At 34.6% G+C, this 25,941-nt stretch overlaps 3 protein-coding genes and 3 pseudogenes across 5 annotated transcripts; 3 read left to right on the top strand and 3 right to left on the bottom strand.

The window, feature by feature from the left end:
• Positions 1–3,805: 3,805 nt before the first annotated feature.
• LOC147938669 (brefeldin A-inhibited guanine nucleotide-exchange protein 5-like) lies at positions 3,806–9,206 on the bottom strand (annotated as a pseudogene). Its single transcript, XR_015566942.1, has 16 exons — positions 9,093–9,206; positions 8,960–9,013; positions 8,760–8,867; positions 8,578–8,674; positions 8,418–8,484; positions 8,097–8,291; positions 7,913–8,023; positions 7,660–7,842; positions 6,872–7,498; positions 6,280–6,697; positions 5,659–5,898; positions 5,420–5,543; positions 5,166–5,314; positions 4,631–4,975; positions 4,274–4,441; positions 3,806–4,206 (listed from the first exon to the last, which is right to left on the bottom strand). The product of XR_015566942.1 is annotated as a brefeldin A-inhibited guanine nucleotide-exchange protein 5-like (transcript).
• LOC104711251 (AT-rich interactive domain-containing protein 4-like) lies at positions 8,967–10,918 on the bottom strand. The gene is made up of 5 exons (XM_087465712.1): positions 10,318–10,918; positions 9,858–10,049; positions 9,546–9,599; positions 9,225–9,313; positions 8,967–9,069 (listed from the first exon to the last, which is right to left on the bottom strand). Exons 1-5 carry the CDS (start codon positions 10,471–10,473, stop codon positions 8,967–8,969), a joined length of 594 nt encoding a protein of 197 aa, XP_087321838.1. The 5' UTR covers positions 10,474–10,918.
• A 965-nt stretch (positions 10,919–11,883) lies between these two features.
• On the top strand, positions 11,884–13,043 carry LOC104711248 (uncharacterized; annotated as a pseudogene). The gene has a single exon (XR_015564964.1). The product of XR_015564964.1 is annotated as an uncharacterized LOC104711248 (transcript).
• Positions 13,044–13,434: 391 nt separating this feature from the next.
• On the bottom strand, positions 13,435–16,293 carry LOC104711249 (putative F-box protein At3g22650). Its single transcript, XM_010427938.3, has 3 exons — positions 15,486–16,293; positions 13,827–15,042; positions 13,435–13,752 (listed from the first exon to the last, which is right to left on the bottom strand). The coding sequence occupies exons 2-3, from the start codon at positions 15,040–15,042 to the stop codon at positions 13,745–13,747; spliced, it is 1,224 nt and encodes a 407-aa protein (XP_010426240.1). The 5' UTR covers positions 15,486–16,293; the 3' UTR covers positions 13,435–13,744.
• Positions 16,294–18,126: 1,833 nt separating this feature from the next.
• Positions 18,127–18,707, top strand: LOC104715375 (uncharacterized; annotated as a pseudogene).
• A 5,543-nt stretch (positions 18,708–24,250) lies between these two features.
• On the top strand, positions 24,251–25,809 carry LOC147938670 (uncharacterized). Its single transcript, XM_087465713.1, has 3 exons — positions 24,251–24,623; positions 24,696–24,789; positions 25,320–25,809. The coding sequence occupies exons 1-3, from the start codon at positions 24,251–24,253 to the stop codon at positions 25,807–25,809; spliced, it is 957 nt and encodes a 318-aa protein (XP_087321839.1).
• Positions 25,810–25,941: the final 132 nt, after the last annotated feature.

The raw sequence follows: 25,941 nt of genomic DNA on the forward strand, positions 1-25,941 counted from the left end.
TGCATTTTCTAGACTGACAAGCAGAAAAGGATTGAAGATTTTGATTACAAATTAAGAAGGGCAATGTCAGAACAAAACCCTTAATGTGGTTTTCAAAGAAGTCTTTGAAAATATATGATTTTCTATTAAGCATCTAATATCTACTATAACGTTTCATTTCATACTATTGTCATCCGATTTTCAGTTTTTTCCCCTTAATAATATTACCTTTTTACATATCAATATCTAAGTGTTAAATTTTTAAAAATGAAAACATGAGAACATCTTCAATATGTTAACATAAATTATATTTTCTACATACAAGTGTGACAAACCTTATATTAAAAATGTATTAATTTATATAATATTAGTAGTTTTAATAATCCGACTAAAGTGAGAAACTAAAAAGATTAAGATGCAACGTTTAGTCGTGACTCTTTGTATTCTTACAAATCAAAAATCCTCTTTTTGTTTTCGATAACAGAGAAGAATCAAGAAAAAGCCTAATTTGAGAAAATCATGAGATTCGATTATATTGATGATCTGCTTCCCGGAAGAACTAATTGGTGTATCAACGCCAAGGTCTTACATTCTTGGAGAGTCAGAGATTTCTTTAATGGTAAACGAGTTCTGCTTCTTGTGGATAAAAAGAGTAGAGTCGTTAGTTGAATGATTGTTACTTAAATTTCAAGTTCTAACAGTTATTGTATATAAGACTTCTTACATAATTGTTGTTAAACTGTGAAGGGTGACACAATTGAAGCTCCTTATTTACCTGATACACTTGCTAACCTCCCTAAATTTATAGACGATGGTGAGTGGTACAATATTAGAAATTTTAAAGTGATCAATCCAACCATGGAGGTGAGGAATACTCATCATCCCTATCAGATTAAATTTACGGGTCAAACCACAATGACGCTGCTCGAATCATTGAGTCCTAAGAATTACTTTCGGTTCGAGGATTTGGATGACATAAATCGTGGAAGAATAGATCATCCCATCTCTTTCGGTAAGAATTTCTTTAATTAATTTTCTATTATTTTGGAACAATCCGTCAATATAGTTAATTGGTATCTTTGTGTTTGAAAAACTAGATTCTTTTTAGGATTTATGAAACTTTGTGTATTGGTCCTTCACATAAAAAAGTACGACTAACATTTTACCAAAAATAGATTAGCAACACTTTGGAAACCTAAATTCTGTCTTTTTCCCAAATTAGATGTTTGTGTATGTATAATGGATGTGGAAGATAGAAGAAGGCCTGAGAGTATCATTGATATTTAATGAAGTTGTTCTCATGTTGTTGAATGGCAGGTAAAAGATATTTACTCTACATTTATGACTGTTACATTTTAAAGTTGTCTCTGTTAAGATTTTTATTTGATTTGATAAATATGTAGGTGTGAGACTATGAAGTGTCATCTCAAAGACAACTATGCTTCTCAATTCAGGACCATATGGCAATCAAGCGGGTGCCATCTCATATACAAATCTGAATCTGTGTTCTGTGTAATGCGGTTTATGAGGGTTGGAGAATATGAAGGTATGTAACATAAGTTTTTCTGATATAATCATCATAAGGTAATCAATAAATTCACCTAAAATTCTAAATGTCCATAGGTGCACCATGTCTTGTAAACACCTTGGACTCTTTGAAGATCTTCATAAAACCAGAGTTCGAAAGACTGGAGCATCACCAGGCTATGTAAGATGTAATTATGTATATGAAATCAAGTTTTGTATGATGTTAAAGTAAAATTTCTTAAAACACTTTATATATTTACAGGTCTGAATTTGCTGGACGTTATTACATAAACCATGTGATCAAGCAACAAGGTGAAAGCTCAGGCACTCAAGTGTAAAGAATGGGGCGTTGGCCGTTAATTTTTTCTTTTAGAATGTCTATAAAATTTAGTATGTTTGTAGTAACCGCTACTTGAAATCCAACTTTGCATTACTCCCATCTTTATTTTGTAGCTGAGATAATACATTATATATAATATACTCCCTCCGTTTCAAAATATAGGATGTTTTGGAGAAGTTTTTTGTTTCATAATATAGGATGCTTTCAAATTTCAATGCAACTTTTAGATTAGTTTAATATTTTATATTATGCAGTATTGTTTCTGATTGGTTAAACTTGTTAAAAGTAAAGATTTCTTAATCTGCGTGCTTTGCTTAAAACATCCTATATTTTGAAACGGAGGGAGTATAATTTTGAACTATTGGAAATTGCTTACGCTTTTAAAATTTGGAATTTACTTATTGAATTTCAATATCTGTTTTCTACAGTTTAGTAGTTTATTTTAAAGACTCAATTAATATTTCACATTGAGAGTATTATTTATATTTGGTAAAATAACATTTCTGTATATATGCAAATACAAAAACTTCTGGACAATCCAATAAAACATTTAAAACTTTTTCAAAAGATAAAACACAATATTTAAATATGTCAATTATTACATATTACGTCATAAAAGCAATATATCATAAAGTTTAAAAGCAGTTGTTATTAAAATCTTAATACCGCGCTTTAAGCGCGGGTACCTCCCTAGTATTATATTATTTTTGAAAATACAATATGACAATTTGTGGTATAACAAAAATTAGTGATGAGTTCTAAGAAAAATACATATTTTATAAAAAACACTATTACAAAAGTTTAGATAATACAACAACAAACCAAATAAAAACGAGTGATGAGTTCTAAGAAAAAATTATATTCATAAAACCACTTTCAAAGTTTAGAAAATACAACAACAAATGAAAGACAACTTTGCCACTCATTTTAAGACGCCTAAAATGGGGATCGCAAATGAACAACCAAATGCAAACGCTGTGATGCGTACGAGCTGGTTCAGATCATCTTAGTCTAAATCGTTACACTCTTACACATGATTTTAGTTATCGTGTACTCACATAAACTGCTAAAAAATGCAAATTCGAAACCGACAAGGGAAGGCAGTGTTTGATCGAAACTAATTAACTATAATTACACGATTCAAGTCTACAATGTCAATGAAACAACCAGTACTGTGTTACCAAAGGATACATTTTTAGTATACTTAAAACTAAAGGCGGTCTGAACAACAGACTTACGAACAACATCTTATAGAATCATCCAAAAATGCCTTAAAATTTGAGGTTTTCAGTTTGACGCGAATATAAGATAGAAGTACCACTGGCAATTTAATTGGGATGTGCTCTCTAATCAGGAGAAAAATCATTCCAATGTAGGAAAAAAAACAACCCAAACTGTTGGCAGTAAATGACATTGAGAGTGTTTTGCTTGCCACAATATCATGGCGCAAAAGTGGCTTCAATTGTGCTTTGAAAAGGTTGGCTAGTGCACATGTCCATCTGCAAGAGGAAACTCATGGGGTTAGATCCACCGATTAACATTATAGACAAAAGAAAATTACGTATGGCTCAAAAGCTCTCAAAAACCAAGTTCAGGTGTGTAAAAATTATACAAGAAAACGAAGCCAAAGCTGGGGTGTACTAAGTAAAGGAATTCAGTAACTTGCCTGTTCGCAGCAGACAAGTCTCGACAGCAGAGGGTAGAACTCTCTCATGTGCTTCCTGAATATCGTGTTGTTCATAAAGCACATGCCTTCCAAAACCTGAAACAAGATGACATAAGAAAATTATCCTTCGTATAAAAACATTTGTAGTCTCAGTGACAAATGTGTAAGCAATTAAGGTGTATTGAACGCAGCTCCAGATAATGACGTGTAACCAATTAAGATGTATTAACGATAGATCTATAAGAACGTATAAAAACATTTTCTTATAGATAGTTTATCAGGCCAGACATAAAGGTTAAAAAAACATGGCATTGTATAAATTCAATTTTCTTATAGATAGTTTATCAGGCCAGACATGTCCTACGTAAATAGAAATGATTTTCCAACACCATAACGGAATCCTGTAAATTGTTTAAGCAAAAATCCAAAGTTCTACAGAGTTAAGAGGCAAGCTTCAGAACCATCAGACTTAGATTGTATCCCAGATTCTAGGGAAGCACCATGAGTACCAATCATTGGAGATGCCTGAGCAGAAACTTTCCCATTATCTTTAATATCATCCGGATTAGGATCACCTCTTGGAGACTCAGAGGCATCGGCCTCTATATCTCCTGTCAGAACTAAGTTATTTTTCGGATTGTCAAAACTCAAAGCATTCAACAGCTCCAGCGGTTGAGTTGTGTATGATGCATCTCTGGAAAGTGAAAGAAAAAGTTAGATTCAACAATTAAAGATAAAAGTTTGTAACGAAAGATGGTTACCTAATGCTTTTCAAGAGCATATCCCAGTCGCCCTCACTAAATTGGTGGCCTCCAACCTCTATCAGGTGAACCAATGCCCCTAAAGAAATTGAGACAACTGTCTGATCTGATTTCTTCGCACAGTCTTAGGAGCAAATTTAAAAGTGGAGGCAGCATAAAACAAACTTCCTGCTCCAAAGGTAAAAAAAATTCGAAGGATCAAATTTGCAACACGCAATAATATGTTTCAACGTTACATGTTACGCAAAATTTTCTGTACGATTTCATGTAGTAAACATGTCAAGTACTGCAATAAGTCTGAAAGTTAATTGAGTAATAATGGACAAAGGAAGCAAACGAAGAAAGCTTCATCAGTACCTTGTAGAAGGTATTGAAGAGATTGCAGAGGAGCTGAAGGGAATGAATGCTTCTTTCACGGAATTTTACATCCCCAGAAGATATTAAGCTTTCCTTTCCAGCATGACTCACATGATTAAAAATTGGAAACAAGATGTGACGGAAGATACTCTCCCAAAACTTTTTTCCCCTTTCATTCAGCAAATCAAACAACACTTCCGGAGCACAGTTTCTAACTTCGGGCCTAAAATCAGATGTGAGATCGGATAAACCGGCAAGCATCGGAAACCAGTAATGCTCTGTCACATCAATAGTTTCATCCTCATTGGTATCAACGGGCTTGACAACACCACCAGGTATAAGTCCCTGAGAATCATCATACGCTAGGAAAATGAGCACATGTAGTTACAGAGGGAGAACTAAAAAGGAAGTGAGGGAGCTAGAAGACAGCCGAAAAAGTAGATACGAACGGGAAGGAGTGTGGAGCATAGGATCGAAGTTATAATAGAAAAATACAACGCTGAATTATCAGGCAAAATTTGGCTTGAAAACATACCTCTGCAAGCCGATCCTCACATATTCTGAGAAGGGCAATAGCTTTCAGGCTTATACGGTCTGAAGCTTTGTTATTGGCAAACCTGATGAGACAGTTGACGCAATCCATGAAGCAGTCTCCGATCACTTGATCAAAGTGTTCAAGAATAACTGCACACAAACTAGTGGTTACACAAACATTTATCGAAACAAAAAAGTGAGAAAAAATACTAAAACTGGGATACAGGTGCAAGAGTTTGATGGACAGTTTGTCACCTTGCTCAACATTCTCAAATGATTTCTCAACTATCGATTCAACTTCGTCATCTGCAGCTGCTGTGAATATCATAAAAACACTCCTCCATCCCGATTTTATACTTCCAACTTTAGATTTTATCATCTATATAAAAAAAAAAAAATTGATTACCTGCTGACAAAATGGCTGCATACTACCGAATGACAAAATTCCAGGAAACATATTAATTTTCGAATTTAGAAAAGACTAAGCAAGAAACCTGAACGATGCAGCCAACAATTAGGCTCCTTATGGTCTGACTTTGAGTATTCCGCATGATGATAACGAACGGTTTGAGAATATCATTTTGAAAAGTGAAATTGGAGAGCTCAGCACGTTCCAAATATTTCATCCCCAGTTGCCTCAGAGAATCTATGGCATACATTGCAATCTTTTCATCATGATGACTACCAGCAGCTACGTAATGTTCAGCAAGGACATACCATATTCTTTCCCAGACCTGATATATGTCACAAAACAAAGAAAATAAGTAATATGTATATGTATTTTTAAGTATCAAAATGCATGTATAGCCTAAGATACATAATCTATCAGGCCTTCCATATTACTTTGACAAGAAGTGAGGAAGCAGTTGTATAACAGACACCAAAATTTGTTGCAATGCACACTAGAGAGTCAAATTTATAACAGAATAGACAGAACAGTTAACAAAGTTCCCCGTTTTACTCTCTGATTGTGTTATTGTTAATGCTTCTCATTCTAAGGGTATACATACTTTCAAGTTGCATGAGGTATGAGGATAGGATATGTGTTCTGACTATTTTTAAGTTCCCGTAGTTAACCATGCATTGACTAGGATAAAAGACTATCAGAAGAGTACCATTCGAATACGAGCTATATTGTAATAACTGATCTCAACAAGCTTCTGCAAGCTGAAAACACGGGCAGGAGACTGTTTCAGTTCTTCAGCTGAAACACCACATAGAGCAGTAAAGAATTCCACAACAGATTCACTGGGCAGCTTCACACTGTTTACAAAAACTTGTTCAGCTGGCCTCCCGGCTAATTCCTTCAATGATTGAACAACCCCATCCCTGGATATCTGGTTTGATCCATGCATTACTGTTGCAGCAATTCCAGAAGTAGAAATAATGAATTCTAGCCGAGAAACACATTCTAAAACTGCATTCCAAGTATCTTGAAGGGTAACAGGTTCTGAGTCACACAAAGACAGTAAGATCCTAAGTGATTCAACATTTTTGCTCCGCATTTCTTTTGGAGCATGCAAGAAAGTGAACCTATGGACAATTCAAGGAAAAATAGTCAACATGCCATAATAGCTTTCTGCTCCAACAAAACTTGCACTGTGATGGCACAATACCTCACATAAATTGCCAATACACAAGGCAACCTAAATAAATATTCAACGCTCAAACATAAAAGGGAATGTGAAGAAAGTGTTACAAGTTTACCTGACAAGCGATGTTAGAAAGGCATATCGCATTGTATCCATTCCAAGAACAAAAGCAATATGTATGCCAGCTTTAAATCCCTCCATGCAGAGAAGAATCCTTGGTTTGTTATCACCTACTTCCATTGTAACGGAGAAAGCAGCAAGCAAAGGCCATCCAACAGCTTCCACCATGGGCCTTATAATGTCACTTGCTCTACAGTGTGAAAGACTCCTCTCTTCACCCCATGCTTCCGGAAAATTTCCTGTGTTTTCCTAACAATATCCTCAGTCTCAGACTTAGCATCAGCTGCTGATATTCTTTTTGCAAACCCAGATTAAGAATGCTGACAAGACCACCTCTTTCTTCTCCTCCTGGCCTTTGACTGCTGAACTTCTTCATGCTGCTGTCATCATCTTTTAGTTTAATTTCTTCTTGTACAATAGAATCATAGATCTCTTCCAGAAGTTCAGTTGGAGCAGAATCTTCAGGATCATTCCTAGCATTCATACGTGTGAAATCTGATTTTGACATTTTCGGCCAAACCATTGGATTATGTGCATCTGTATTCAACATGATAATTGCGTAGGCTAGAACATAGGCAGTATCTGCGTTATTGACAAGACCAGGATTGTCTGCGCAATATCTACACAAAGATAACAGTGGAACAGAAAATGTGTGTTATAAATGAGGAAAAATGGATAGGATAATCAACTATAGGTTTTCAATTCAACTAATCCAGAAATAACTACCAAGCTTAAAATTTATACTAGATTCAGAAAACGCTACGGAATACATGGTGTCCTTACCTCTGCTAACTTTTCCATAATGCGATCAATTTTTTGAGCTTCTCCTGGAAGTCTAAAACCTTTGAGAAATTCACGAATAGCTGAATGAAACTTCATTTCTGAAAATTTCATTGAATCAACAAATGCGTGCATGACAGCAAGAGGAAACTCCTCGTGTTGGCCCAGGTAATCGCCAATCATAACCTATAAATAAGAACAGTTATATCCCACCTATAAATACTGAAAATAACCATGCATAGTTCTATAGTTCCACCTTGCTCAGACTCGAAGTACTTCTCAGAAACTGTGCAACTGAAGTAGGATTCCTTTCAACCAACTTGTTTGCTATTGAATATTCTACACCTTTCACTGAGTTCCTGTTGAACTGCAAAACGATTATCCATGCATTAGTATGTCACTACTGGTGGTGACAAGTATTAATGATATTGAACAATAACCTCGGAGATGGCAGCCTCCATTGTGGACTTATGAGCTTTAGCCTTCTCAAAGTTGCTTGGGACATCTTCCCTACTTTTAGTTTCAATTGGCTCTCCAGCAAAAGCAGAGTCGTCGTTTGCATTTCTTGTACTATTTTCTGCATCTCTCCTTAGTTTCTCCCAGTCGACTAGTGACTTAAGGACGTTGACCAGGCACTAGAAATTTATCAGGAAAAGGTTCCTTCAATTTCTTATTGAATATGATATGGAAAAAATAATACATAGGAATTTAACTAGTTAGTTTTCTGGATGTACGTAAAGAAAGCATGATATGAAGCCTACCTGAAGTGATGAACCTTTAACTGAAGATGTCTGTGAAGCCATGAGCAATTTTAGACAGTGTTGTTACCTAAAAGAGAAGAAAGATGCTTTGTGAGTCATAACTCTCAGTCACATTCCTGACGTACAGTAACTATATAAAAGAGAAGAAAATGGAGCAAACCATGCGCTCAAACAAGTTCGGGGCCTCTAGATCACAATCATAGTTTACATACACATCAACAAGCATCTGAGGATCTTTACAGACTTTCTCAAGCATCCTGCATTAAAGATATAGAAATGAAATTCAAAGCAAAAAGATAGTAGATTCACTTGCTTATGTATTCAAAGCAAAATATATCTGACCACAAGAATAATATTGTTCCTAAGAACACCCATCTTTTGGTCATTGGGACACTCGGAGCTGTCTAATGATCTTAAGACGATGATGGGGGAAAATATACCAATTTCACCCTGGAAATGAGATTTAGGATTATAGAAAAAACGGTAAAAGGTAAAAATCCCCACAGAGAAGAAATTTTAAACTGGAGACATCACATGCTTACTTTTAAACTATCTCTGAACCGCAGCAAAAGCACGGAGAAGATACCAGATGCATACTGCCAAAACATAAAATCCTAGTAATATACAACATTCTGATATAACTTTCAGAGATCTATATCAAATGGATAATCAAACCTGAAATATGACAGGAGATTGAGATACTGATGCCGTAACAATGCATATGAGAGGTAGGCTTTCACCGAATCAATAAAGTGAAAAATCTTTGTAAACGAATGACTAACTCCTTCTCGGGTAAACAAATATTACCTCTGTATGACTGAAAACAGAGCATGGCGAAAATGGCAGGCTGCATATTTCGTGAAAGCATTTTTCCAATATATAACATATTGAACACCCTGCCATACGAAAGCACTAATAGAAAGGAAAAAAAAAAAAAAAACTGATTAGAAGGACTGACATAATGTACTATCAATTTAAGCAATTTATTCAAAGGGCTTTTACATATTAACTGTTCCTTTCAACTACTCTTAATCTAAACCATAGCTAGGTGAAACAGAGCAACAAAGAGGTAACAAGAAGAAAACGTACTAAACAGTAAGGAAACAGAAAAGTGCAAGAATGGTGCACCTTAGAGTAGAGTGCTTGAGCTAATTCTTCACCATTTGGAAGCTCAAGGTAAACCTGAGAAATCAATATGAAACCAAAGCATATTAATATCTCACTAGGGACAATTATAAACAGAAACTTAACAAGTGAAGAATATTTGGGCTCTTGTTATGAAAAATGTTTTAACACTAAATGTAGAGGAAACTCCATAAAGCCTTTAAATCGAAACATCAAGAGACTAACAGCAAATTATAAAGAAACCAAACCAACTTCAGATGTCTAAAGGAAATCCTAAACTAAAAAAGAGTAACGTAAAAAAACGAATGCACCTACCGTTGTCGGTAATGTGGAACCAAACAGAGCAACCAAGGCATCAGGAGTAGAAAAAGCAGCAAATCCCAACACTAAGGGACCAACTTCATCACTATCTCCACTCTGCTCCCCTTGCAAGTAGACAAAATCCGTCGCAGAAGAGTTAACAGCAACCTGGAACTCCTCTGTCGTAGGATTATTCAGTACCTGAATCTACAACATGAGAAAAAAAGCATACACACAAATGCTTAAACATCTCCATAAAATTTCACTAGAAGGAACTCCCAAGTCTAGTAATATCTGAAGCCATTGAAGATTCTCACCAGCTAAAAAAAATCCCTACATACATAACTAGAACCAAATTAGTTCAACATTGTCCAATCTTACAAAAGATTCCCAATTTCAACCAAATCATTTATGCAAATCATTTATGAGAAGTAAAAGAGAATTAGAGAAGAAGAATTCAAAGGGGGCCCTTTACCTTGAGTCGCCCTGAAGAAGAGAGATCTGGAAAAGGGTATTTGGGTTGAAGAGGAGGAGGAGGAGCTCCATCTATCTGGTTATTATTATTCTCTCCAGAAACAACTGCCACAACATTACAACGGTTTCTCGAAAAACCTTGACCATGAAACATCATTCAAAGCATAACCAAACTTTCTCTAACCCAAAAGAGACAACAACTACAAAGAAGAGAACAATTCGACAAAAGAAAAAAGAAAAAAAACCCTAAAGAATAAGTTCGTCAAGAACCCACTAGTGTGTCGTGTCAAAGGCACGAATAAATCGGAGACAAAAAAGCAAAAAGAAAGATTACTCCCGCGACCTCGAATCAGCCCTAACTAAAGAAAGAAAAAAAAAAAAAAACCCTAATTTCGAACTCTTAGAGGTGAAATCGAGGAGACCCAGAAGACGGATTTTATTGGAAAAGGGGAAACTAAGAAGGAGAAGAGGCTCATTCCCAAAACTTGTTGATTAGAAGACCGTGAAAAAGGAAGCAACTTTGATGATGAGATAGTAGTAGTAAAGATCTCACACACACACAACCCAAAAGATTCAAATTAGAAAAAAATCTCAAGAACAATAAAGAAACTGTTAGATTTTTGTATTTTTAAGGCAAAAAAAAAAAAAAAAAAAAAAAAAAAAAAAAAAAAAGAAAAAAATCAAAGCAGAAAAATAAAAATCAAACATACATAGGTGAATTTTTGTAATTAAAATTAAGAGTTAACAACAAACAACAACTCAGATTAATTCCTCAGACAAAGAGAGATGTTTTGTAATGTTTTTTTGTTACAACTTTTTAACTAAAACTATTCGTCTTTCAACACTTCTTCACACAAAAAGAGTAAAACCGAGAGAACGATATGATGTTATGTTACTGCCCTTCTCTTGAGAGATTTTTAAAGATCTCTTTGATCAAAAGCTATACTAGCAGGTGAATATAAACATTATCAGGGTTAAAAACTCAAAGCTATTTACTGTTTTACTTTTGCTGTTTTCAATCCATATATGAAAAACACAAGCACACAAAATATATATATTGGAAAAGTTAAATAATACTGTAGCGATCAGTCATCTTTTTTCTTCTTTCCAACTAAATAGTAGCAATCGATCTATTCAATTATTTTATGTATTTGATAAACTATACAAACTGCATCATTACATGTCTATACTTGTTTGAAACATTTATTCATTTCACAGTCTGATGATCTTGCTATTTTTAATATTGACATGTATCAATTTCTACGAGAGATAAAAGACACAAGTAGTAATCTAGACATGTAAAAGGGAAACGTAAAAGCTCCTCTTCGGCGGCTATATATAAGAAGGACGTTCCCTAATAAGGCCTTAAACCTTTAAAAATGATCCAAAAGTCGAGATATATTATAAGAGAACAGGTGGATTTCCTAATATCTTCATCTAATCATGATTGTTAGGGAAAAAAATATGTATAAGATGATGATAATGACAAAATAAATCGTTTTACATATTTCTTTTGCCTTTTCTATAATCTATTAGTCGGCTTGCAAACAAAAGGGGAAACAAGAGAAAAGAACAATTTCAAGTGCAAAAGGAAACAGAGAAGCGCTCATCTTTGGCTATATAAGGAGGTTTTAGTCCCCGAGGCCCTAACGTTTAAGGATCATCTAAAACAAGAAATTACAAGAGAGAAATAGAGAAAGAGCAAAGAGAGATCTCCTTCTTTGTTGGACTGTTCTTCTTCTTCGGGTGTGTTTTTCATAGTTTTGCGATCTCCTTCTTTTGTTATTTATTGCCTGAAGTTATGGGAGAACGCAAAAGCCTAAACAAGTATTATCCGCCAGATTTCAATCCGAAGAAGATACCTCGCCTCCAGAAACCGAAAAATCAGCAGAAGAAGATTCGATCTATGCTTCCAGTACGTGTTCGATGCAACACATGTGGTAATTACATGTCGGAAGGCACCAAAGTCAATTGCCGTCAAGAAGACGTCATCAACGAGACGTACCTAGGCATTAAAATCCTTAGGTTCTACATCAAGTGCACAAAATGCTTGGCGGAGGTGATAATTAAGACCGATCCAAAGAACTGTAGTTATACTGTCGAATCAGGTGCAACTTGCCTGTATAATGGAGTCGAGGAGAAGGAGAAGAAGCGTGAGGTAACTGAAAACGTGTTGGAGTCCTTAGAGAGGAGAACTGTGGTATCTAAAAGAGAGATTGAAGTTATGGCTGCACTTGATGAGGTTAAGTCTATGAAGTCTAGACGAGCCTCCGTGAGCGTAGACTCCATGCTTGAGGCTTTGAGTAGAAGAAAAAAACAAGAAGAAGAGAACGTGGAGGAAGAATTGCTTATCAAGTCGATAAAATTTGGTAAGCGGACTAGAAGGATTGATGAAGAGAGAAACAAAAACTATGAGGCGTTTGATGAGAAGAAGAAGAAGGGTAATAATAAGAGACGTGATTGCCGTAATTATCCCAGTCAAATCTCTTCTGTTTGCATAATGTCGAAAAAGACTGTAAAGGAGGGACTCGAATCTCTGTGTCACACCTATGGCACCGACAGCGATGAGGAGAAGTGAACCCTTTATTAATAATATTATGTTAATTAGATTTTGATCAGATTTATCATTCACTGCAGATTAATGTAGGAATCTTTGTTTCGAATGTTTTTGTTAGACACTGAAATTACACTTCTAAATCCTTAAAAGTGGGTCGGTTGATTTAGTGATTCAGTTTTGAGCTTTTAAGATCTAATTATGGAGAGCTTTTATATGATGCTTTGTTTCAGACCTTTCATGCCGTAGACATTTTATAACAGCAAGGCATTAGTGAGTTTGGTGTTTCCCTACCTTTGTCTTGCTCCCCGTAGCTGTTATGGCTGGGTCAACTCTATAACAGCACATCTCATCTCATGGTGTCTTCTTCTTGAATATCTGACCGTGGACAAGTAATTTTGATGATACAGTGGTGTTTCTGCATATTTTGAGTGCAAGGTTTCAAACCCTTATTAAGAAAATAATGAATGTTGTAGATCGTAAAACAGGCTGAATAAAGCAGAAAGAAGATAAGCTCAAAAAGCAAGCTGAAGCCACAATGAAGAAGCTGATTCAAATCTGTAATGATTCAAAATTTGTATTTATATTTCTTAAGAGCTTTCTGATTACAGCTTGTAGAACTAGCTAGTAGAAGAAGAAGAATCAACAGGATAACAGTAATAAAACTTGGATCTATCTGTTAAAATCTAACTCACCTAACCACGACTCCACTCTTTGAATGGCTGGCTATACCTCTAGGTATCAAAATATTTTTGATATTGAGTCAGTATCTGTATATACATCTTTCAGATTACAACATGTAGAAGTACTAGTAGTAGAATCAAGACAGCATCAGTGGGTTTTTGCTGATCAAGTTCAGGTTGTCTTTCCCATCTTACAATCCTGAAATAACACAACACAACATTAGCATGACAAAACATCACAATCAATCAAGTTTTTGTTGAAATCTATCTAACCTGCTACAGGAACCAAAGTGTGAAAGTAAACACAGTTGTTTGAAGGGGCACACCACTTTGTCTTCGAACGGTTATACCTGTGCACATTTGTTCGCTCCACCCTAGTTTGAGACAATTTCAACAATTTGATCTGAACATCACCTGCTGCTGTTACCTCTTCACAAAAGATTGTGATATTGTTTAGGTTGACAAAGTAGCTGGGATCATGATGAATGAGAGGATGATCACTTGTGATGCTAAAAAGTTTCGTCCAAGCTGAAACTGGAACCTCATCTCCGACTCTGTTAGTAACCCACAGCTCAGTAAGTTCTCTGTGTCTTTGATAAAGGAGAGAGATTCTATCTTCCTGGAAACACGATAAAGCTGTTGTAGTCTCATCCAATGGCTTGACCACAAAAGGAAGTCTAACTGGTATAAACGATTCCGTGGAAAAGTTAAACGACTGCACAAAGACTTCATTGTTGTCACACCAGCAAGCTAACCAAAACGAATTTCCTCCCAGTGATAGCACGACAAACTTATTCCTATACAAAGTCCAAGTGTCATCCATCTCTACAGACTTCCAGCTCTGTGAATGGAGATCACATATTTCTGCTTCAAGTGTATTTAACGCACTATCATAATAACGGCTAGCAACGAGATTGAAGGTTAAAACCTTGTATATCATGTCTCTTGTGCGTCCAAGGCAGCAGCAGTCATCAAAGGACACAAACTCTCTATCGGGTAGCCATCTACGTACTTGTAAGTTCCAGATTGCAATTTTGCCAGAGTAAGTGTTGCACAAAATTAATCCATCACAGGCTGAGATACCTCGGATATGTTCACCACGGAGATCACACAGTTTGAAGTATAGAGGAGATTGATCCAAGTTCTCTACTATCCAAATCTGAGAAGAGTCTCTTGAGTGAAGGAACTTGTGGCTGTTGTTTTTCAGATGAGCGTAGATGAATCTGCTTTGGCCTAAGAGACTTCTCCAATCTTTACAAACGATTTGAAACCTCACAAGTTGTCTTACTGGAAGCCTTATGAGAATGTTCTCCACTAGATCTGCTGGGAGATAGAGTCTTGTGTCTGATCTTTGCATCCTCTCATCAGCAGGTGCTAACTTCTCTCGGTGAGATTTGTGGATTTTCTCGCCCAGCTTCTCAGGTTTATTCTCTTCCCAAAGCTCTCCTCCTCCTTTTTTCTTAAGATCATTGGACTGTTTATCAACCATCTGCAGGATTCAAAAAAAATGTTAATTACTACAGTCTTATCAACACAGAGGGTAACGAATCTTCAAAATTTTGAGATGGAATAAGCAAATTTCCCAAAATTAGAGTCTTATCCACACACAGCTCATAATCTTTCAGTAGATGCTTAAAAAACTATGAGATATCTGACAAGAGTACCTACAAAGATGAAGCTAACACCATTATTGCCTACAAGGAAGGATCTTTTCTACACTAACCAATCACAAGATTCAAGATTACCAATTTCTTAGAAACAACTAAATTACAAGATTCTACAAGGATCTTACTTTTCTACACTAACTAATTACAAAATTCAAGATTACCAATTTCTTAGATTCCCACCATAAGTAACGAACACACGAACTAACTACAAGATGAATCTTGAATCTTGAGCGAGCATGTATCAGGAAAAAAATTTGATTCGTACCTTGACAGAATCGGTATCGAAACACAGGGACCGAAGAGGGTGTCGAGTGGGAAGCAAAATCCGATTAAGCCCAACTTGGAAATGCAATAACGGAGAGCGACAAGTTCCAAAATTCGATTCGTACGTCGTCGATTGAACAAGTATGAGCGAAACAGAGTAAAGTTGAGAGAATTCAAGAAAAACACAAGCTAAATTGGAGAATCTGGAAGAAACGAGTAGAGTTCTCGGAAGATTCAAGAAGAAACTAAAGACGAAAAAGAAAGAGAATCAGTTGTGGAAGAGACGGATGAAGCGATTGTGTGGGAAAAGTGAAAAATGATTCTCCAGGAACGAACAGAGAAAAACACACACTTTTTATTATCCCTCTCAAGCCGTTAAGCGTAAGCTATATAACGCTGATCCAATGGCTAGGGCGATACAACCGAGACACGTGTCAGTATCCTATACAATCTTATAATCACTTATTTCTAGCCTGGAAAATAATTAGTTTAGTTTAAAAATTATTAATCCTATCGCAAGGTTTTTTTAACAACGAAGAAGCTTTCCAAAAGTGCCTATCAACGGCCAATATATTTGTAAAATATACTCAAACAAACAAGCACATTTTTTTTAATAGGATATATGAAGTAGCTTTTAATAAAAAGAGTTTAATGACAGACACAGAGTTTTAAAAATAGCAGCTAAACTATAATCAACACTATTCACATTAATCATCTCTTCACCTCTTCTTAATTGGCGATAACGTAATTTAAGTTTACCTTCTTTTTTCTTTTTTACTATTTTTTGTTATATAATCAGTCCCTTTCACTCTAATTTGTTTCATTTAGTATTATAATTCTTTCAGCATTTATAATTCATTATTTAAATTTTTACAAACGATGCAGTTTTAAAATAGGTTCAAAATTCAAGATTCTTAATTTCAATGTCAGAAAAATATTATGCTATAGATATACTACTATTTTATTTATTACTTCAGTTATTTATTTGGGATGATGGATAATGAGTTGAGAACTACACCAACTATACGTTACCATGTCTAGTTGTTTGAAACATTTATTCATTTTGACAGACATGTGTTATGATCTTGCTATTTACAATATCGACATGTATCAAATTCTACAAGTATATCTCAGCTTTACTCTAATATACTACAGTATATCTTTATTATTATACCCCGAGTCTACTCTACTCTAATACTATATCTCTAGCTTTCTACATACATGAAAACATAAGAAAGTCACCAATTAGTCCAAGAACCCTTAACCCTGAGATGATTCAACGTTACTACTCCTTGAAAATCAAATATGTATGGTATAAAATAAATTATTCTTATTAGCTTGCAAAAATTTTTTTCGCGTGCCAAAAATCTTTAAATTCTTTTGTGTTTCTCTAATCTCATTGGTTTTATTATTGGGTACCAAAATTTCCGTTATATTGAATTTAAAATGTGGAATATGTGGGATCAATGTGTGCATTAATTTATCAGTACTACACAATCCAACGCGACATAGTTGTGCCAAAAACCATAAGGACAATATGTCGTCGAGAATTTTTGTAATTAAAATAAGAGTTAACAACACAACAACAACAACTCAGATTAATTCCTCAGACCGAGAGATGTTTTTGTAATTTTGTTTTTCACATCTTTTTAATCGGGTTTTAACTAAAAAGAATCGTCTTTCCAACACTTCTTCAGACAAAATGAGCAAAACCCCTAAAGAATATCCTCATGTGATGTTTATGTTACTGTCCTTCCTTTTCTAAGAGACTTTTAAAGAAGATGTTGTTTTCTCTATTTGGTCGTAAATGATTTCGAAAATTCTTTTATACAAGATTTTTCATTGCTTTCCAACTAAAAGATATTCGTTAAAGAAATTTTGTCGAAAAGTTGCCATATGTATATAGTACTTCATAATTTTTCATTAGTTTTCATGGATTTGTTTTTAATTTTATTTAGATTAAATTAAAAAAAGTATCTCGGTTCAGATTAGAAACCAAGAAAAAATGGACACCACAAGCTGAAATTTGCTTTATAACATGTCCTCTGATTCCACTATCTTGCCTTTGTTTCTCTGATTTTCATACGTCTCCATGTATCTTCTTTGAGTTTACCTATAGTAAACACAAATGAGGACTCTCCTCCTAGCTCTGTCTCTCACCGTAGGCGAGATCTTTTGAAATTTTTCTTATTTAATATTTCTTCTATTGTTAATCATCTGATTTTTTGATTCTTAATTATGTTGTTAATACATAGTGCATAATTTGCAATGAAATATATTTTTTTTTTTTTGTATATTTTTCTAAAAAATACAATTTTCGTACTTATAAAACTTATATATGTCGTTGAGAAAAAAAAAATCTTATATATGTCTCGAATACTATTTCAGAAAATGATATACATGATTTATAAAATCCAGAGTTTGAACATCGACGATACGCTAAACAAATGTGGTTGACATATTAGTAAAAAATTCCTCATTCCATACAATATCAAACTTGTAGATTAATTATCACCAAAACCATATACAAAATATATAACATCCAGACAAATAATAAATGTATAGAATAATACAAATGATATATAAAGAGATACTATAAAGCATACAATAAAACATGATTAGTTTACGAACCTAAACCAGCAATGTACATAGGCATTCAAATCCATAGGTTCTACATCAAGTGCACAAAATGCTTGGCAGAGGTGATAATTAAGACCGATCCAAAGAACAGTAGTTATACTGTCGAATCAGGTGCAACTTGCCTTTATAATGGAGTCGAGGAGAAGGAGAAGAGGCGTGAGGAAACTGAAAACGCATTGGAGTCCTTAGAGAGGAGAACTGTGGTATCTAAAAGAGAGATTGAAGTTATGGTTGCACTTGATGAGGTTAAGTCTATGAAGTCTAGACGAGCCTCCGTGAGCGTAGACTCCATGCTTGAGGCTTTGAGTAGAAGAAAAAAGCAAGAAGAAGAGAACGTGGGGGAAGAATTGCTTATCAAGTCGATAAAATTTGGTAAGCGGACTAGAAGGATTGATGGAGAGAGAAACAAAAACTAAGAGGCGTTTGATGAGAAGAAGAAGAAGGCTAATAATAAGAGACGTGATTGCGGTAATTATATCCCAGTCAAATCTCTTCTGTTTGCATAATGTCGAAGAAGACTGTAAAGGAGGGACTTGAATCTCTGTGTCACACCTATGGCACCGACAGCGATGAGGAGAAGTAAATCCTTTATTATAATTTTTTTTTTAGTTGGAATCGGTTATGTTAATTAGATTTTGATCAGATTATCATTCACTGAAGATCAATGTAGGAATCTTTGTTTCGAACTTTTTTTTGTTAGACACTGAAATTACGTACACTTCTAAATCCTTAAGTGGATTCAGTTTTGAGCTTTAAGATCTAATTATGGAGAGCTTTTTATATGATGCTTTCTATCAGACCTTTCATGCCTCTAGAGTCTAGATGTTTTTAAAACCAGACCGGTAACTGAACCGGGAAAGCTTTTGGGTCATGAGTCAATATGGTTCGACCGGGGTCAACCGGGTGCAATTGATTTTGATGATATTTTTATAAATAATAGGTATGGATATGTCTTCTATTTTTTTCAATGATGATAACTATGATATAATTTGATATACCAAATAAAATACTTCAATAATCATAATGTTTTTAAAAAATATTAAAAAGTAATAAACTCAAACTGTAACAAACTCAAAGTATAACCAATACTAGTAAAATATTTTAGAACTTCAAATCTAAAAGCAATAAGATAATAAAAGTGTAGAACATTCAATCTTCATTCTCTAAGAAACCCTATTATTGCTAATTTGCTGAAAAGAAAACTAGAAAAGGTAATTAATTAAATTAATTGCACTCAATTTTACAAAAAAAAAAAGTAGAACCCGGTTTTATCTGGTTTAATGGTTCACTGATTTTTGGTTTTTTGGCGGGTTGATATGGTTTTTTACCGGTTCAATTTCTTTTGAGTTTTGATATTAACCCAACCCGGACATGATGCCGGTTCGCGGGTTAACATGGTTCAACCGCCGGTCCGGTCCGGTTTTGAAAACATTGCTCTAGACATTTTATAACAGCAAGGCATTATAGGCTTTTAAAAACTTGTAAAAGTACTAAGTTTGGTGTTTCAATTCTCTACCTTTGTCTTGCACATCTCATGGTGTCATTCTTCAGGTTGTCTTTTCCATCTTTTAGAATCCTGAAATAACACAACATTAGCATGAAACTGGAACATCATAATCAATCAATAACTTGGATCTATTTGTAGAAATCTATCTAACTCACCTGGTACAGGTTCTAAATTGTGAAAGTAAACACAGGGCACAACTCTTTGAATGGTTATACCTCTGTACATATGTTTGCTCCTTCCCAGTCTGTGAGAGTTTCATCAATTTGATATGAGCAACATCACAGGGGAAGGATTGAGAAACTTCTAGTATATATATATATATATATATATATATCCAAAAAAACTATTCGTTAATATTTTCTCTAGCCAGTTTAGACCATCTCCAAAGATTTTCCCTATTTTTTCCTCCATAATAGAGATGAGTTTTACTCAAATGGTTTTCCCTATTTATTCCTCTATAAAAGAATATTCTAAATAGATACTATTTTTATTTTACAATTAACACATTTTATTTATAAAAATTATAAACTAACCCATTTTACTTTAAATTTTGTAACACTTTTATAAAATTATCTTTTGCAAATGGTAGTCTCAATATTTTAGAATAAATATTTATATTTAAATTTATATTATTAGTTCTTAAAAATACTTATATTATTTATTTTGGTCATAGATAAAAGAAGTTAAAGATTAAGATGACTACTTTGTAAATAAAATAGTTCACCTCTATAATAGAGGAATTCATCTCCAATGGTTTTCCCTATTTTTTCCTCTATAATAGAAGAATTCTATAATAGAGGTGACTTTTGCTCCAATGGATACCTCTATTTTTTCCTCTAAAATAGAATATTCTATAGAGATTCCTTTTTTATTTTATTATTAATACCTTTTACTTATAAAAGTTGCAAACTAACCCATTTATTTTAGTATTTGTGAAACTTTCATAAAATTATGATATTATTTAAATTTTTAACATTCATAAATATTATTTAAATATCACATTTATTAAAAGAAATACATTGCATCATATAAAATAATAAAACATAGTAGATTTTTTTAACCATCGACATTAGTGTATTTTTCCTACAAAAAACTGCATGCATGCATAAAACAATGTGAAAACAGACATCAAAGTGGTGCTTCAAATGATGATATAGTAAGTATTTATTTGTTTGAATTTTTTACTATAAATGTTTTCAATATTTTTGGTTTTGGAGTTTTGTTGTTTTTTTTGGCTATCTTATATATTTTACAAAAGAGAAAATAACTCTTGTTTAAAATATACGAAATTAATATTATGGTATGGATAAAAACTAAAATATTTAAGTTATTTATATTTAATAAATATATTTTGATCATAGATATAAAAGTGTTAAAAGTTCAAGGACCATTTTATAAATAAAAAAGTTTAACTCTATTGTAAAAGAAAAAATAGAGTTCCTCTATATATAGAGGAAAAAATAGAAATCTCTATTATAGAAGTAGAAATAGAGATGGGTTGGAGTAGATTATACTCTAAAATAGAGTTAAAAAACAAATATAGAGGTGGGTTGGAGATGCCCTAATAGAGGAACTTTATAATAGAGGTGAGTTTTACTCCCACTCTATTCTCACTTCTAAAATAGAGATTGCTTTTTTCCTCTATTTATAGAGGAACCCTATTTTTTTTTTTTTTTTACAAAGATTCCTCTATAAATAGAGGAAAAAATAGCAATCTCTATTTTAGAGGTGAGAATAGAGTACCATTAGAGTAAAACGCACCTCTATTATAGAGGCAAAAATAGGGAAAACAATTGGAGATGGTCTGAATAGAGAAAAAAATAGTAATCTCTATTATAGAGGTGAAAATAGAGTACTATTGGAGCAAAAATTACTCTACAATAGACAGTGGCGGACCTATGTAGAAGGTAGGGGGGTCATTTGAAATGAAGTGTTTTGCATGTAAATCAGTCAAGTATCTCTAGCACAATTGGTTTATTCTCCCTAGATTGACCCCGCTAACCACAGTTCGATTCCCCCATGATACATCAAAACAATTTTTTTTTTTACATTTTAACAGTTTTCTAAAACAAATTGACCCCTCTAATTTTTTTCCCTGGGTCCGCCACTGACAATAGAGTATAGAGGTAAAAATAGAAGACCATTGGAGATGCCCTTAGAGGAGGTTTTGCAGGATTCAAAAACACATCATGCGTATATGGATAGATGTGCTATCAAGGATGTGAGAATCCCAAAATATATCGTGGTCTATGATCGATTGACTTCTGTATAATAGAGTACACAATTCAGTGTATATACATGTGTAGAATGCTATTGTTAAGAAATATGAAATAATGGTTGTGTATAACATTAACAACGAGTGTGAATGTGTGATATATATAATGATGAATAGATATTTGTATCATTACAACTTACAAGTACAAATTATTGTAGTTGATGCTACAAGAAAAGAAATAAGTCTAATTTGATGATTTAGATGAATTTGTTTGCGTTTACTAGTCAATATACATTATTAAGAACATCAAATCAAACATTTTTTAAATTGTGTTTTTCACCATAATTTAATCATCGCTGTAATTTTTATATTTTTAGCCGCTTAAGATAAAAAGGATTACAGAAATGAATAAAATCAAGATCAGTAGACATAATCAAAATTGTCCAACTGAAAACTGTGTTTTTTTTTTTTTTTTTCAGAACGTTGACTGGTGTATTTAATCCAATATTTTAATTGATTTGAGTTATACTGAATTGTTATATAGGTTTAATGATTCTACAGAAGTTGATATGATTTAATCAAAAATCCCACATAAAACATGAGCTTTAGATTTTTTTGTATTTTTGACTAAGAAAATCCTCACAAATCCTAGAAAATCATTAAAAATTAAATTTCTTAAAATGCTTTCAATAATAATGGATTTTTAAGTAGATTGTCAGATCACTAATTTAATAACACTAGATGTCATTAGACTTTTTAAAAATGCACTAGGAATTAATCTGTGGTACTACAGGAAAATTAATTAGTTTTATTTATAATAATGTTAAATTTTCACGATATTTCATTTAGTAATAAAATTACATATTTTAAATTTTAGTCTTTTATATTTTAATATGTGGCACAATTATTCTTAAAATATTATAATTTTTATGAGGATAAAACACGATGAAATATTACTATTTGAATAATGTATAATTAATAAGAATAATATTTTGTATCTATTTAAGAGAATACTATTATTGTTTGTATAATCCCCTATATATTAATAGAGAAGCACATTTGAAAAAAAAGCTGATGTGTCGCTGCTAGATAGCTCATGACACTTTTTTAGCAAAATACCTTTAAATTTTCTAATTAATTACAGCTCTATGCTGGTATGGCTCTATTTTATAATCAAGGTGATTTTCAGGTCTCAATTTTGTTTGAATCAAACAGATTAATCGATAATGAAGCATTTTTTAATGGTCGGATAATACATTTAACTTTCGTTTATGGTGATCCGGTCCCTAAGAATCGAGATTTGGTTTGGGAACGTCTCTTAAGAATTAGTTCTACTCGGTCCACCCCTTGGTTTGTGGTTGGTGACTTTAATGAGCTAACAGGTAATCATGAAAAGCGTGGTGGGAAATTACGTCATCCTTCCTCTTTTTTTTCTTTTAATGGAATGATTTAGGACTATGGTTTTTTGGAGTTTCCCTATCTTGGGGATTGTTTGTCTTGGAGGGTTGGCGCGATAAAAAATCTATTTGCTGTCGGTTGGATAGGGCGTTAGGGAATGAGGATTGGCATGATTTGTTCCCGGACACTGTGATGGAGTATTTTACCAATGATAGCTTCTGATCACAAGCCTCTAGTGGTTAGTATTGGGGCTAAAAGGCCGCGGGGGAAAAGGAGTTTTATGTTTGACCGCCGCTGGATTGGTAAGGCGGGACTAATGGATGCGATTGCATCAGGGTGGGACGGGGACTTGGTCCAGTGGCGTAAATCACAAGTCCCATACGGTAGGGAAACCATTGAGGATTTAAAGCGGCAGTTGGAGGTAGCTCTGGCGGATGATTCAATTCCTCCTTCCACAATCTCGGATTTACAGAATCGCTTACGTCAGGCGTATGGGGATGAAGAGATTTATTAGTATCAAAAGAGTCGGAGTAAATGGATGAGATTGGGGGATAAAAAAATCCAAATATTTTCATGCCTTAACAAAGCAGAGACAGGCTCGTAATCGGATTACTAGTTTGTTTAATAAAGATGACTCCTGGTCAAATGAGATGTGGATATTTGTAATACGGCGGTATCATATTTTGAGGAATTGTTTACTTCAAAAAACCCGGACAATTTTGAGAAGGTCCTAAGGGAGGTCAATACGGTGATTACAGTCAAGGATAATGAGCAGTTGACAAGACCCGCTACGGAGGCTGAGGTCAAGTCCGCTTTGTTTATTATGCATCCGGATAAAGCCCCTGGCCCGGACGGGATGACAGCTTTGTTTTTCCAAAAAGCATGGGGTATAGTTAAGACGGACCTTGTAACTTTGGTTAATGGTTTTTTGGTGGAGGGAGTTTTTGAAAAGGACCTAAATCAAACTCATATTTGCCTTATTCCAAAGGTGGCCAAGCCTACTCGAATGGCAGAATTACGCCCGATTAGTTTGTGTAACGTTGGATATAAGATCATTTCTAAGATTTTATGTCAGCGGCTTAAGAGGGTTTTACCTGGTCTTATCTCTGAGACTCAATCGGCTTTCATTCCAGGTCGGCTGATCTCAGATAATATTCTTATTGCTCAAGAGATGTTTCATGGCTTACGTACAAATCCGTCTTGTAAGGGGAAATTTATGGCCATCAAAACAGACATGAGTAAGGCTTACGATAGGGTTGAGTGGGATTTTGTGGCAGCTTTGTTACAGAAGATGGGTTTTGCAGAGTCATGGGTTTCATGGATAATGTTTTGTGTCACTTCGGTAGAATATAGGGTTCTTATTAATGGCCAGCCGAATGGTTTGATAGTTCCATAGAGGGGGTTGCGACAAGGTGATCCTCTGTCTCCTTATTTGTTTATTTTATGCACAGAGGCTTTTATTGCTAATATATGGAAAGCAGAGAGGGATAAGCTTATTACAGGGATAAAAGTGGCGAACAAATGCCCGCCTATTACGCATTTGTTGTTTGCCGATGATTGTCTTTTTTTTTCTGTAAGGCGGACAGAGGACAATGTTGGGTTATTTTAGATATTCTAAAACAGTACGAGTCTGTTTCGGGTCAACAAATAAAATTTTCAAAATCCTCGGTACAGTTTGGGCACAAGATTGATGACCATACAAAAACCAAGCTCCAGGATGTTCTCGGGATCACAACTATGGGTGGTATGGGGTCATATTTAGGTCTACCCGAAAGTTTGGGTGGGGCTAAAACCAAGGTATTTTCTTTTGTTCGTGAGCGGATTCAAAGTCGGACGAATGGTTGGACTGCAAATTTGCTTTCAAAAGGGGGAAGGGAAGTGATGATTAAATCTGTTGCTACTGCTGTTCCGACATTTGTGATGTCTTGTTTTAGATTACCAAAATCAATTACATCCAAGCTTACCAGTGCAGTGGCAAATTTTTGGTGGAGTACTAATGGTCAGACAGGGGGCATGCATTGGCTGGCCTGAGAGAAATTATGTGTTAGCAAACAGTTGGGTGGTCTGGGTTTTAGGAATGTGGATGATTTTAATTCGGCATTACTGGCCAAGCAACTATGGCGTCTGATAGACGTTCCAGAGTCTTTGTTTGCCAGGGTTTTTAAGATTAGGTATTATAGGAATACGCATCCGTTGGATCCGATCAGGTCATACTCTCCCTCCTATGGATGGAGGAGTATCTGTTCTGCTCGCTCTCTGGTTAATAAAGGGCTTATTAAACGGGTTGGCTCAGGGGACACCATCTCTATATGGTCTGATCCTTGGCTACCAGCTCAATTCACGAGACCAGCTTTAAGCAAGGGTCCATTAAAGGACCCTTCTCTTCAAATGAATCAATTAATTGATCGACAAACTAATACTTGGCGTATGGATATGCTTAATGAGCATTTTGATCCACTTGATGTTGCATTGATAAGGGCTATACCATTGGGTGGTAACCAAAAGGATGATCCTTTCGGTTGGCACTTTACGAAAACTGGGTTGTATACAGTCAAATCAGGCTAACACACTGCACGTCATGACGTGGTTCGGAATTTTGCGGCCACTGGTTATGGCCTGGAAATTACCCCCTACTCGCTAGCGTGTGGAGGGCTCGTTGTCCACCTAAGATCCAGCATTTTATGTGGCAGGTTTTAT

This window comes from Camelina sativa, chromosome 9, assembly GCF_030686135.1.
Source record: "Camelina sativa cultivar CO46 ecotype springtype chromosome 9, ASM3068613v1".
NCBI lineage: Eukaryota > Viridiplantae > Streptophyta > Magnoliopsida > Brassicales > Brassicaceae > Camelina > Camelina sativa.

Bases quoted from the DNA above. Each gene is read 5' to 3' on its own strand.
- LOC104711251 (XM_087465712.1), bottom strand. From the start codon at position 10,473: ATGATGTTTCATGGTCAAGGTTTTTCGAGAAACCGTTGTAATGTTGTG. The intron at 10,050-10,317 runs GTAAAGGGCCCC...CTCATGTTGTAG, and splicing joins CTTCTTCAGGGCGACTCAAG to ATTCAGGTACTGAATAATCC. The intron at 9,314-9,545 runs GTGCACCATTCT...TTCGTATGGCAG, and splicing joins CTCAAGCACTCTACTCTAAG to GGTGTTCAATATGTTATATA.
- LOC104711249 (XM_010427938.3), bottom strand. From the start codon at position 15,042: ATGGTTGATAAACAGTCCAATGATCTTAAGAAAAAAGGAGGAGGAGAG.
- LOC147938670 (XM_087465713.1), top strand. From the start codon at position 24,251: ATGGCAGAATTACGCCCGATTAGTTTGTGTAACGTTGGATATAAGATC. The intron at 24,624-24,695 runs GTTTGATAGTTC...TTTTATGCACAG, and splicing joins TATTAATGGCCAGCCGAATG to AGGCTTTTATTGCTAATATA. The intron at 24,790-25,319 runs GTTTGCCGATGA...TCTGGGTTTTAG, and splicing joins CCGCCTATTACGCATTTGTT to GAATGTGGATGATTTTAATT.